This window comes from Erpetoichthys calabaricus, chromosome 11, assembly GCF_900747795.2.
Source record: "Erpetoichthys calabaricus chromosome 11, fErpCal1.3, whole genome shotgun sequence".
NCBI lineage: Eukaryota > Metazoa > Chordata > Cladistia > Polypteriformes > Polypteridae > Erpetoichthys > Erpetoichthys calabaricus.
Window position 1 is genome coordinate 77,676,673 of NC_041404.2, and position 14,112 is coordinate 77,690,784.

Genomic DNA, 14,112 nt, shown 5'->3' on the forward strand with positions numbered 1-14,112 from the left:
TTACGGCACTCTCCGGGTGCCTTGTCTATTGTCTCAGTGTATGCTCCGACCACGGTGAGTGATGTCTCAGTGAGGGAGACATTTTATTCACAGCTTCTCTCAGTGGTTGATGGGTGCCCACGGGGTGACACTCCTCTGGTCATGGGTGGCTTCAATGCAGCCACTGGCACTGACAGGGCTGGCTATGAGGATTGTCTCGGTCTCCATGGGTCTGGTGACCATGGTGAAAGTGGCTCCATGTTCCTTGACTTTGCTAAAGGTCAGGGGCTGCAAATCGCTGGATCCTGGCTCCCTGAACTGCATCATTGGACTTGGTACTCCAATACTGGTGCTGCGGAGAAGGAGATCGATCACATCCTCGTGGGCAGACACTGGAGGTTCCTGCAAAACTGCAGGGTCTACAGAAGTGCCCAGTGTGTGAATTCTGACCACAGACTTGTTGTTGCTACTCTTAGGATCCAGCTTAGGTCCAGTAGGTTACCACCTACTAGGAAAATGAGCCTGGACTTAGCCAGACTCCAAGACCAGGCTGTTTCTAATGAGTTTGCACGCAGTTTGTGTGAGGAACTTTCAGATTTGGGTACGACTGCCAATTCTGCTTGTTCTAATGATGTGGGAGACCTTCTGTGACAAGACTCTGAAGGTTCCTTATAATGCCATGAGATAAATGTACAGTCAAATGTGAGGGCTTTGTGTGGCTTTTATGGGGACTGATTTCAGGGGTACATTAAGGAGGAGATTTGGGTGTAAGGTATGGGCTTTTGTATCGTTCTCTTCATATGTATCTAGGGCAGCAGAAAAAGACCAGGAAAATGAACCTCAACCACACCCTTATTTTGTAGATATACTTTTTCTTTATAATCATATTTCTTAATTTACTTAATGGGAAGTTGTTGACTCATTTTATGTTCTCATTTGCGTTTTTGTGAGAATCTGAAATTGAGACATTACCAGTTGTTCCCGTATTAACATGGTGGCACATTGCAACTCTGGTATCTTTTGGTAGGTTTTCCAAGACATAGTGAGAAAACAAGTCAATGTGCTCGCCAACTAAAAATGAAGACACAGTATTACAAAAACAACAGATAGTGAGTTCTGATTTCCGTGCCCCACCTGCTAATGTTAGTTAACCATATAATCCTCATGCAGAACAATTCAAGGGAAACACAAGTATGTTTGAAGAGTTTTTTAATCAATGTGATTTTAGTTTTGATCAAGAATCCTGTACTTGCTCATCAAAATTTTGTTTATTATCTCTTGGCTTATAAATAAGCCTCTCCAGTGACTGACAGCTCTTTTTGCGAATAAGCATCTCAGCTTCTCATCTATGTGCTCTGAAATAATGCTGTTATTTAGGAGCATCACTCAGTAGAGTAGTCGAGTAGAGGTAGTCAAAGTTTACTTTGAGGTTCACAACACTTAAAAACATTTTTGCCTAAACAAATTACCCCATCATTCTTTCCTGAATATTTAGAGTACACTCCTTTACTAAAGCAACAATTTCTACTATAGTGTCTAAGACACTACTATTGCCACGTTTATAGCTTTTTTCTGCTTTAGACCTAAATGTCAGAAGGTAAACAAGGAGTCATATGTGAGGGTTTAGTATGGACTTGATGGTGACTGATTTCAGGGATGCATCAGGGGATGGATTTGGGTAATAATAATAATAATAATAATAATAATAATAATAATAATAATAATAATAATAATAATAATAATTCTTTGCATTTATATAGCGCTTTTCTCACTACTCAAAGCGCTCAGCAATTGCTGTTTAAGGGCCTTGCTCAAGGGCCCAATAGTGCAGAGTCCCTTTTGGCATTTACAGGATTCGAACTGGAAACCTTCCGATTGCCAGTGCAGATCCCTACAAGAGAAATTCCAAGACAATGTTTAACAATGCTCCTTATTTATGAATTTCACTGAACAATAAATAGATTTAGTCAAATTTTACCTTTAAAGTGCCAAAACACAAAAAACATTTTTACCTGAACATATAACACCAGCATCCTCTCCTGGACAACAGTTATGGTGCCCCAGCCCCACTTCATCAGGCTCACAAAACATTAAGAAATGATGAATGATGAGTCACATTTTCATTGTGCTGAAGAAGTCACAACTAAATAAAAATACTTACCTGAACAAATGACTCCAGCATCCTCATATGATTGACAATTATGCCTTCCCAGGCCATTATTACCACACATCAACAGTGATGACTCACGCCCGCTACAAGACACATCATCCATCCAAATCTGTCCACTGCCTCTTCCAAAGTGGGCATTTCCTGGTGCTGAGATAGCAAATCCACAGCCCAACTGTCTGCAGACAACGTCAGCATCTCTTAAATCCCATCCATCATCACAGACAGTTCCCCATTGGTCCATATGCAACAACTCCACTCTGCCAGAACAATTGTTCTTCCCATTGACAAGCCTGATGTTGGCATCTAAAACTAAGCAAAGAAGATACTGGGTAATATCATTTAATTATAGGGTTCTTAAAAGGTTTTAGCATTATTTTAATTATTTCACGATAAAATAATGATATGAGAAAGTTTACAGCTACTAGGATAGGCTTTGGCTTCCTACTTTTTTAACTGAAAAATTGATTGTAAATAAAAATGGGTGGATGAAAGAATTTACTCTTAAATTTTATTTTTGTCTGCGGTGGGTTGGCACCCTGCCAGGGATTGTTTCCTGCCTTGTGCCCTGTGTTGGCTGGGATTGGCTCCAGCAGATCCCCGTGACCCTGTGTTCGGATTCAGCGGGTTGGAAAATGGATGGATGGATGGATGGATGGATTTTATTTTTGTTGCAATAAACTGACTTTTGCAAAAGCTTCAGCTCAAGTTAAGAAACACATATACCTGTATTATTCAGACAGCAGTATTTTGATATCCTTACCTACTCCAGGTGAGTTATTTTTACTTTCAGATATTTTTTGTAGTCAGTGCATTGCATTTGATTTATATCTTTGTGAATGCTTTGATATACTAAGAGAGTCAACTTTGTATTTGATCACAAGTATTGAAAAAGTGTGGTTTGCATCAACAGAAATTAAATTCTGTGCTTGCTTATTTTTCTGCACTATCATTTTTAATCTTTGTCTTGTTTTGTTTTTTTTTTTTTGTTTATTGATTTTATTAATTAGATTAAAATGAATAAAACAGATCAAAAGCTTTTTTTTTTCTTTCCAGATTAAAATCAAATTAAAATGCAGAAAAAAGGACCGGAAGAAGAGTTAGAAAATAAAATTTTGAGTAATTGGGTTGTAAGTCCCTTCATTTGTTTTGGTTTAACTTCAGAATGGATTTGAACGTTTCCTCGCATTAACTTGCAGCACTGAAAGATGAGCAATATGGACACTCATGATATACAATTGACTAGGTCAGCTTGCATGGGGCTGGTTCAGTTGAGATACAGTACATGGATTTATCTAAGAGGTGTGTGAGCATTTATCAAACTAGGGTATGGAGTATTTGTTTAATTGCTGCTTTTCATTAGTTCAGTCCTGAGATAGAATCTCACAGCTTAAACAAGAAGTGTAGCAACCATATACTAGCTAAAGAGTCAGACTAAAGTTTCAAATGGCACAGATTTTACTATGATATCTCTTCACTTTATTTCTGATTTGCAGATCTGGCTGAGGGTTTCAGTGACAAAGGTGGCACTCTAAGTACAGTTCTGGGTCATCTTAATTGGCTCCCCTCAATCTGCAAAAGAAGGAGAGAATGAGCTCAGCAACTCTTCTCCAGAACCTCATTTTGGCTCTTTGTACCTGTAGTTCCATTCTTTTGGACAATAACATGAGCTAGGGATGTAGATTGGCTTGTTAAATCAAAGGTTTTCTGCCAGGCTTTACCTCCCACTGTGCATTGGTGTTTTTTGTGGTAAAAATAAATCTAAAACTCAATATGTAAGGTTATAGACACAAAACAGTTTTTGGTTCTAAACAGATGTCCCAAGTGTTAGAGTACAAGTACTTATTTTGATAATTACAATTTTTTTTGCAAATCTTAATTCTTTTACCTCCTGGACTACAAAATATTCTATACACAATACTTAAAACTTTGTATTCTTTTGTATTACAGCTAGTATTCCTATAGTCTGTATAAAACTATTACACTGTTTTGAATCATTGCAAAGTGAGGAGCACCTAAAACCCTTTTGAATATTTAGAGTACATTCCTTTTCCAAAACCACAATTTCCCCTTCAGTGTCAAAAAGAGCACTATTGCTATAGCTATAGTTAGTTTTTCCTTTATGTCTAATAATGCAAGGATATAACATAATCATATGTGAAGGTTTAGTGTGGCTTTACAAGGACTGATAAGGGTTTACATTAGGGGAAGAACATGGGTGTAATGCTTTTGTATCTTTCTCTACAGATTGAGAACAAGGGAGGAAGTACAGAACAAAGTTAAATAATGCTGTTTATGTATGAATTTAACTCAATAATAAATAGAGTTATAGAGTTGGTCACTTTTGCCTTGAAGGTGGCAAAATGTTTTTACCTGAGCAGACTACCCCAGCATCCTCTCCTGCATCACAGCTATGCTGTCCTAGTTCATTATGTTCGCAGAGTGCCAAGGATGATTCATTTCCTTTGCAAACTACATTATCCATCCAGATCAGTCCACTGCCTTTTCCAAAGTGGGCTTGTCCTGGTGCAGAGATGGCATTGTCACAGCCCAGCTGTCTGCAGACGACTTCGGCATCGGTCAAATCCCATCCATTATCACACACGGTTCCCCACTGGTCCTTATGCAACAGCTCAACTCTACCAGAACACTTGCTGGTCCCATTGACAAGCCTGATGTTCATGCCAGCACCTGATATTAAGGAAAGCAAATAATAAATAATGCCATTTAATACAGGACTCACAAAAGGGTTTCAGCATTATTTTAGCTATTAAAAGTTTAAATAATGATATGGCAAATTTTATTGCTACTGATATACACATTAGCTTCTGACTTATTTTAACTGGTAAAATGATTACAAATAAAGCTGAATGGATGAAAGAATTTTCCCTTATTATTATTATTTTTTTATTTATTTTTTTTGTTGCCATGAATTGACAGTTTATGTTCAGCAGTATTACAATATCTATATACTTGAGGAGATTTATATTTACTGTAGTTTGAGACATTTTTTACAATTATTATTGCTTTAGAGTTAAGCTTATTTCTATGCTTTAATATACTAGTAGAGATCAGTTTTTGTTTGATTACAAGCACGGCTTGCATCAATAGAAATTAAACTCTGTGCTGCTTTATTTTTCTGCTCCTTTGGTTTTTTGTCTTTCTTTTTCATGTTTATTGATTTTACAAATTACCAAAACACAGATCAGTCAAAGATTTAAGATTTTTTTTTAACAAATTAATATCAAATCAAAGCACAGAAGAAAGAACTCCAACAAGAGCAAAGAAATACAATGTAACCTAATTATTTAGATTCTTATATCTCTTCATTTGGTTTGGGTTTGCTTCAGAACTGATTTGAACCTTTTTACCACTTTAACTTAGAGAACTCTAAAAAATATATGGATTCCCGCATGACTTTTGGTGGGCTAGGAGCTAGGACAACCTGGGTGGTTCAGTTGATATGCAGTAGGTGGATTTATCTAAGAACAGCTGCTCCCCGCGGCTCCGCCCACGTAGTAGTGAAACAGGACAGCGGGGAGTGCCCCGCCTGGCTCCCTACTCCTGACATCACGCTTCCCCATCCCCTCAGCTCGCAGCCTCTGTCTCAGATTAGTGCGAATATATTGCTCCTGCATGCGAACTATGATTCTTAGCGCAATGAGAGAAGTCACAAAAGCAACCAGAATGTTCAAGCAAGTTCTAGAAAAAAGCCCAATCTAAATCCATTAAGTAGTTCTCTCATTCCCTAGCTAAGCAGATGTAAGATTCGCCCTGAGGCTGGCTCATGAGTGAGGAGGGCCCTGCCTTCCTTCCCTTAGCCTACTGCATCTCTCTCGAATTTGCACAAATAAATTGGTGAACTATGATACATAGCGCGATGAGAGCGGTCACAAAATCAACTGGAATGTTCAAGCAAATTATAGAAAAAAACCTGATCTAAATCCATTAAGTAATTCTGTCGTGAAAAGGAACTTTAACTACTCGAATATTAACTGGGATAACTTTGAAAATAGCAGAGCACAAGGAGTTTTTAGAAGTAATCAGTGACTGTTTTTTAATACAGTATATTAAAACACCAATGCATTTGTAATAATCAGGATAGAATTGAGGGTGTAGAGGTGATAGAACCACTAGGGTCAAGTGACCATAATATAATATAGTTTTCAGTGTTTTGGAAGACAGTGGATGTAAAGACTAAAAATGTTAAGTTTAACTTTGGTAAGTCAAATTTTGAGCAGATATGGGAAAGATTAAGGAGATTAGACTGGGATAAGTTTTTAAGTTTGGAGACAGTCGAGGAGTAATGGAACAGGTTCGAAAAGTTTTACAATGCAAGACAAGTATGTACCTTAATTCGGAATTAGTAGTATTTAAAAAAACACTGCAGTGGGTTAATAAAGAGTTGAAAATAAAGGAAAACAATAGCTGGATAAGACGAATAAGACTAATAACTCTAGTGTGAATCAATGTGTATGAGAAAATAAGGGTAACCATTAAGTAGGATAATAGGGAGGCTAAAAGGCAGATAGAGTTGAATATAGCAGATGACACAAAGAGATTCTTTCAGTGTTTTTAGTAGTAAAAGAATAGTCAAGAAAGAGGTGAAGTGCATCAGGAATAGTAAAGGAGAATTAAAAAATACGGACAGTGAAATAACAGATTCTCTAAACTCGCATTTTTCTGAGGTCTTCATATGTGAGGAAGTAGATAATCTCCCAGCCATAAAAGAGACTACTAAGGAGGTACTCTGAGTGATGTGGAAACTGTAGAAGGAGAAGGACTGCTCAGACAAAATGTGCTGAAATCAAAAAAATCACAGGACCAGATGATATTTACCTTTGAGTTCTTAAGGAGGTTAGTGACAATATATATATATATATACTATTATATATATATATATACTATATATATATATATATATATATATATATATATATATATATATATATATATATATATATATATATAATATATATATATACAGTATATATATATATATACGGTGGCACAGTGGGTAGTGCTGCTGCCTCGCAGTTGGGAGATCTGGGGGACCTGGGTACCGCTTCCCGGGTCCTCCTGTGTGGAGTTTGCATGTTCTCCCCGTGTCCTGCGTGGGTTTCCTCCAGGCGCTCCGGTTTCCTCCCACAGTCCAAAGACATGCAGGTTAGGTGGATTGCGGATTCTAAATTGGCCCTAGTGTGTGCGTTGTTGTGTGGGTGTGTTTGTGTGTGTCCTGCGGTGGTGGTCTGGCACCCTGCCCGGGATGGTTCCTGCCCTGTGTTGGCTGGGATTGGCTCCAGCATGACCCCCGTGACCTGTGTTCGGATTCAGCGGGTTGGAAAATGGATGGATGGATGGATATATTTATATATATTCATAGCATCCTGTAGTCCTGAAGTCTCGATCTGATTGTAGTGGGTGGTTACCTACCAGGTACGCTTGTGGTTGGTCTGCAGTCTGCAAATGTCCGCCACAGGCCCATCTTTAGTTGCGAGAAAGCAGATCATGGAATGTTACAATAGTTTACTGTCAAATATGCAAAGAGTACGCGACACCGTGTTTCGCCCTTATTTGGGGCTCATCACATGCCGTGGCGCAGCGTAAAGGGACTTCATCTCTAACGCTGAAGTTCGATCCCCGCGAGGGGTGCAGTGGAGTGTGTATGCCTGATGAGCCCAAATAAGGGCGAAACACGTGTCGCATACTCTTTGCATTATTTGACAGTAAACTATGTAATATACTGTATATTGTGATATATGGCCGGCAGTTTATCCCGGCCAATACCTCCAAGCTGCCAGATGGAGCCCTCCCCGTTCAACATGGAGGTGCCCCGAATTCCAGCAGGGCATCATGGACCTTGGAGTTCTAATTCACAGCCCTGCTGGATACCATGGGGGGCTGTCAAGGGACGTTGCAGGGAAAGAACAGCGAGTGGTAACTTTCCGTACAGCCCGGAAGTACTTCCCAGTCACGGGTGTGGAAGACATGATGTACTCTCCAGGCTGAAGAAAAGAAGAGTATTGATCTGACCTGGAAGTGCCTAGAAAGTCAAGTGGACTGAGGGACAGAAACACTTCCGGGTCAAGGAGTTTTAAAGGACTGTAGGAGATCCCAGCAGTGAGCCGAGTTGGAGGAAGGGTGACTGAGCTGCTGGGAGTGGAGGATTAGGAATTGTGTATTGTATTATTGATTTATTATTGAGTATTGTGGAGTGTAGGTGCTTTGTGCACATTATTACTAAAAATAAATATAATATTGGACTTTTACCTGGTGTCAAGAACGTGTTGTCTGAGGGTTCAAGGGGACGACAGCGCTCCCCTACTCTGTCACTATATATATATATATATATATATACTATATATATATATATACTATTGTCACACACGTGTGTTTAGCAGACAACTAAAGGGCTCTAAATAATGTGATCCCATGCCAGACCAGGGGGTGGCGAAGTGCGCTAATTTTCCCTCTCGATCTTTTGCAGACCATTCTAGGGAAATCCCACCCGGTCTCTGGGGCAGCCCAATGATGTCACTTCCGGTTCCGGTATTGATGACATCACTTCTGCTACTGGCCTTTAAAGCTGCTATCTTGTCTCCTGAGGAATCAGTTCTGTTTTGGACTCAGTTGAATGTCTTTGTTATTTAATCAGTTTTTGCAGCCGGGGAACAATTATACGGGTGGCTGCCCCAAACCTTCTCGATGTCTTATGGTCATTTTTCTGACTATATATATATATATTATATATATATAATATATATATATATATATATATATATATATATATATATATATATACATACCCCTTGATGCATATTTTTCTCCATTATGCAGTGACTGCCTAAAAATATGCATCAAGGGTATATTTGTGGAGCCAGACATGTCGCTAGATGGTGTTTGATAGAGAGAAATATGGTAAAAGAGGGGTAGTCATTCAGTCTTGCTTCACTGTTTGCTTGCCTTTATAATTTTAACCTGCAATACCAGGGTGGTGCTTGCTGAACAATGGAATTTATCCACAGGTAGTATGGGCTTTTAAAAAAAATCATTTCAAGTATTGAAGCATTTCTTCACATTTTTTTTAGATTTTTTTCCAAATCATTTATTTTTTTTGATACCTTTGTCACTTAACTTTTGTTTTGTCACTTATAGATTCTTTATTGTCATTAGCCCATAGTGTGAATCCAATCCTCAAGGGACTGTCACTAGCAAGCAGACTGGGAATGTGGTACAGAAAGAACAGGCATCACTCAATCCTCATGTGTGCGCTTACATAAGGAAATTCCCTTTCAGTGCCACTAGACTCTTTCTGTCTTCTTCTGTATATGCCTCCTAACACCCCAAACCACCAGCGTCTGCTTTAGGAGCTTCTTGGTATTAACCATGAGAGCAGGTCAAACGTTTTCTAGGTGAAGATCATCATCAAGTGATGCTTCTGAAAGCAGGTATGTTGTTCTCTTGTTTTTTAGTGGAGATATTTCTGTGGTAAATTTATCCCTAACAAAAAATTATGTTATTCTTGAAAGATTTAAGCTGGTTAATAAAAATTGCAGAAATTTGTTTTCAATTTGTTGATGACTCTATTTCATGATACTAACAGAGGATCAAAGTTACACTAAGTCACTTTTTATTCTAAACTACTGAAGTCAACTTGTTGGTCCAACGAAAGAAAGAAAGAAAGAAAGAAAGAAAGAAAGAAAAGAACAAGAAAGAAAAGAAAGAAAGAAGAAAGAAAGAAGAAGAAAGAAAGAAAGAAAAGAAAGAAAGAACAATAATTTACTACAAAGTGCAACAAAATATCTGTTTATTACTTGATTACAGAGATGAGCTGCATATCTGAAGTGTATTGCTATTTAAACAATATGCAACTGAAGAAATATCTGTCAATAAATTACTGTAAATGAAAAAGTAAACTGCAAATTTGAGCACAGCACTATACTGTAATTGTGAAATTCAGTAAGAATACTGTAAAGCTGCATTCTTACTGGTGAAACTGCTGCCAGCAGATTGCTGTAATTTTACAAGAAAATGTTTTCAGTATGTGGAGAGTTGTAAATTTCTAATTAAACAAATGGACATTGACCGATTGGTTTAAAGAAATAACTAAAGAAAGTTCAACTCTTTATAAAGCTGTCCCCAGTATTTTGTGTAGGGGGACATGTTTGGTTTGTGTGTATTAATCTTTCTTTTTTTCCCACTTACTGATTTAATATTTTATTGCTGTGGCACTTTAAAGTTGGGTTGCAGTGAATAGGTGAACGTGAAATGCTCGTGTTGGTTTTAACTTTATAGAAATTACTAATTGGGTCTGTCCAATTTTTTGTTTGATATTTAACAGTAATTTTCTTATTTTACTGGCAGAGTATTTTTATCTGGTTATTTGTAGGCCTAGCTGTTCTCACATGTACCAGCAAAGGTAGAATGAAGAATATATTTGGGGCTGTATGACTTGCATTTTGGTACTGTGATAGAAGTGTCTACCACTCCATGATCACCTTTGTCATTTTTTATTCCCTTTTAATATATATATATATATATATATATACTATACTATATATATATATATATATATATATATATATATCATATATATATATATATATATATATATTAATAAGTGTTTGTATTTGTGGCCCAATAAAACAAACCAGTGTGTAATTGTAAGTTGTTTTGTGTGTTTAGGAAAGTACAATGCACCAACACCAGTACAATCAGTAGAAGTTGGTCTTGGGTGCTGTCTTGTATTGGTACCATTTTTATACCAGGTGGTTGTACTCAGGTATTTCTGGGGATTAAGTGTTGTGTTTTTAATTTACTTTTGCATTTCTCCACATTACATCTTGTGAAACCTATGACACATGACTCATCGTGCATTAAAAATAAAAAAAAAGAATTTGTTTGCTCTGCTTCAGCCTGCTGTACACTCACGTGAACACTCTGCCTTTTCCTGTCATTTGATTGTGTGTGTCATGACTCCAAGCTGTTGCAAGCACACAAATATCCTTACCTCAAAAGTAGGACCAAAAATGGCCAAACAGGCCAGAAATCATATATTTTTTGTGTAATCTATTGGTTTGCATGGGAGCACTATTGGTTTATGAGAATGTTACTATTGTTTTGCACGGCATACTTCAATGGTTTGCATGCGTACAATACTGGTTTCATTCACACGAACTTCAGTGGTTTGTCTCCGTATATTATTGGGGAGTGTGTGAACTATATAGGTTTGTCTGTGTATACTGCTGGTTTGCATATGAAGTGGAAGCAGGATTCCATAGAGCATCCATAAAATACAATAACAAAGTATTTTACATTCATATGCTTCACATTAGAACACAATTTTAAGTGGCAAATTAAATTATACCATGATTATGAAGAAATGACTTAGACTTCAAAAATACAGAACTTATCCTTTAACTCCATTCTGGAGTTTTTTTCTTTTTTATATAGCTCTCAATAGCTTTGATTTCTGGTCTGGACAGAACATAAAGATTCCCTGTTTGCAAAGTAGCACCTGGTAAAAATATAATCTTAATGAGGTAGGAGTTGGTCTGCTAAATACTAGCATAAATAGTAGTTTTCATATTTAGAGGATAAAGGATAAACTGAGAATCTGCAGACAATTTTTAAAACAAAAGGCTCCCCAAGTCTCAAGTTTACTTAACTAATTAATTTCAGAATTAAGTTTTCTAAAAACTCACATTTATCTACAATCAAGATTAATTTGAAAAGCTTGTACAGTAAATGGTTTAAGACCCTGTAAGAAATCTGAAACTAACTGGTGAACATATTATTTTCTGTTATTTTTTTATCAAGGCATATTTAACAGTATTTCCATCTGCAGCCAGAAATCATCATATACAGTTAGGTCCATAAATATTTGGACAGAGACAACTTTTTTTTCTAATTTTGGTTCTGTTCATTACCACAATGAATTTTAAATGAAACAACTCAGATGCAGTTGAAGTGCAGACTTTCAGCTTTAATTCAGTGGGAGTGAACAAAACGATTGCATAAAAATGTGAGGCAACTAAAGCATTTTTTAAACACAATCCCTTCATTTCAGGGGCTCAAAAGGACTATAACGGACAGCTGATATTTTATATAATTTTTAATCTAATAACCCTAGATAAGCATCTCAATTGAGATGAGGATTGATTTTTTTAACTCCTTTTGTTTTAACTATGTTGGTCAATGATGCACAATAATATGTTAATAATAGAAACGATGTAGTACTTAATATAAAGCAAGTCATTTAACCCTACTGAGGATAAAGTGTGTGTTGCCACTTGAGCTTGCTAGTTATTTACCTTCTCTAGTTTTGTTCTTTATACACTATGTGCTCTAGAGTTCTTAATTCAGGATACCCATTCTTATTTAATGTTTCATGAAGCATTTGGCACTATAAACTTGATGTTTTCTGATACACATTACAATTACCATTAAAAAGGTACTATAACAAGTAATACGTTAGATCTATAAAGTAATTATTAGTTTAAGTTCCTGTGAGTAAATACATATACTGTCTGGATAAAATTTTAAGTACAACTAGGTCTAGAATATTAGGAAATCTGTTCCTAATGAATCAGAAATTGTACATTCTTGTGTAGTGTATTAACATACAAAGCAACTAATTAACAATTAAAACAAAAACTCAACTTATTGTGTAATAGAAATGTTTCCAAAGACTTAAAAAAATGTTTGCTGGATCTAGTTTGAAACGTTTTTTTGTTGGTCTACTCTTAATTTATTCTTCTGTTGTCAGTTTTATTTTGTCTGTATATTTAAACTCATTGTCATTAAAAGTACTCTAAAATCCACCAAAGCATCACACTGCATATATTATGTTTTGAAATGTAATTAAAATTCAAATTAAACATTAAATTTCGTATCAAGGAATCCAGCAGTTACAGTGTAAAAATAAAACAAATATATATTCAAGTTTCATTGTCTGCACTATACATATATTTGGCAGATGTTTATTAAAGCAAAAGTCTATGGTGAAAGACTCCATAAAATTCTATTTAGTATCAATTTAAGATATAAGAATAGTAATAATGAGAAATTGGTTGCAGACTTTTTCGGCAGATGCCTGACTCTCTACATGGACCTCTTCTACTTCTCTTTCTTTCCATGTTTTACTTTTGTGCAGACTTGTGACCATCATTCGATGAACTTGAAGGCATCTTAAGCTTATCACAATCTTTTAAAAGTATCAGTATCAATGCTCAACATTCACAACTCTAAGACTCATTTGAATAAGCATTTTGAGTTCCTATGCTGTCCTATAAATGCAACATTAAAAAAAAACAAATAAATAAATGTGCAGTTATTTGTTTCCCAAATTTTCTAACTTGTTCCATTACTAAACAACAAATATGTTGAGTAAATCTATTTTTTTTTAATTCTAAAATGTTTTTATTATTTTGTACCTCTGACAAAGGCAAATACTGTATAGAGCAGAATACTTACAGAGGAGTGGCAGAGCATTAATTGTCCAAAGAACCAAAATACTTCTCATTTTACAAAATTGTATTTCACACAGGTGGTTTTTTTTACTATGGATCAACAACACAATTTCTTCCACTTTAATAGTCTAACACACAGTGAAGGGCAGGACTACAAATGCATTGACGAAAATGGCATTGTTACAAATATGGCATTTGTGCATTGTTAACCAAAAAATGTTTAAGGAAGTTACATAAAAATCTAAAATAAGATATCCTGTGTGAACTGCACACAAGTTCTTCAAATTCTGTTTCAGCATAAAACAGGCCTGTTACCTACTGCCATCTATGTCCCATCCTTGACTATAGTTTCAAGCATTCAGTCATTACTCAAAGAATTGGACCATTAGTGGATACAGCTGAAGTTAAGTTCCTTCACATCATCATCATCTAATAACAATGCTTCTGAGAAGTGTTTGATGAAAGACGTACTGCAGGTCAGTGCTCTGGGAGAAA

The 14,112-nt window shown here is 36.4% G+C and overlaps 1 protein-coding gene across 2 annotated transcripts in view; it reads right to left on the minus strand.

Annotated features, from left to right (window-relative positions):
* The window catches only part of LOC114644788 (deleted in malignant brain tumors 1 protein-like), a 40,239-nt gene extending 26,460 nt beyond the window's left edge, over positions 1-13,779 (minus strand). The window contains exons 1-3 of one of the 2 annotated variants that reach the window (XM_028792780.2): positions 13,622-13,779; positions 4,520-4,837; positions 2,141-2,452 (exon numbers count right to left, since the gene is read on the minus strand). In XM_028792780.2, coding sequence (XP_028648613.1) covers positions 2,141-2,452; positions 4,520-4,837; positions 13,622-13,670 — 679 coding nt within the window. In that variant the 5' untranslated portion in view covers positions 13,671-13,779. Of the gene's footprint in view, positions 1-2,140; positions 2,459-4,519; positions 4,838-13,621 lie in introns of both variants that reach the window. The other variant, XM_028792779.2, reaches the window with a different exon arrangement.
* Positions 13,780-14,112: the final 333 nt, after the last annotated feature.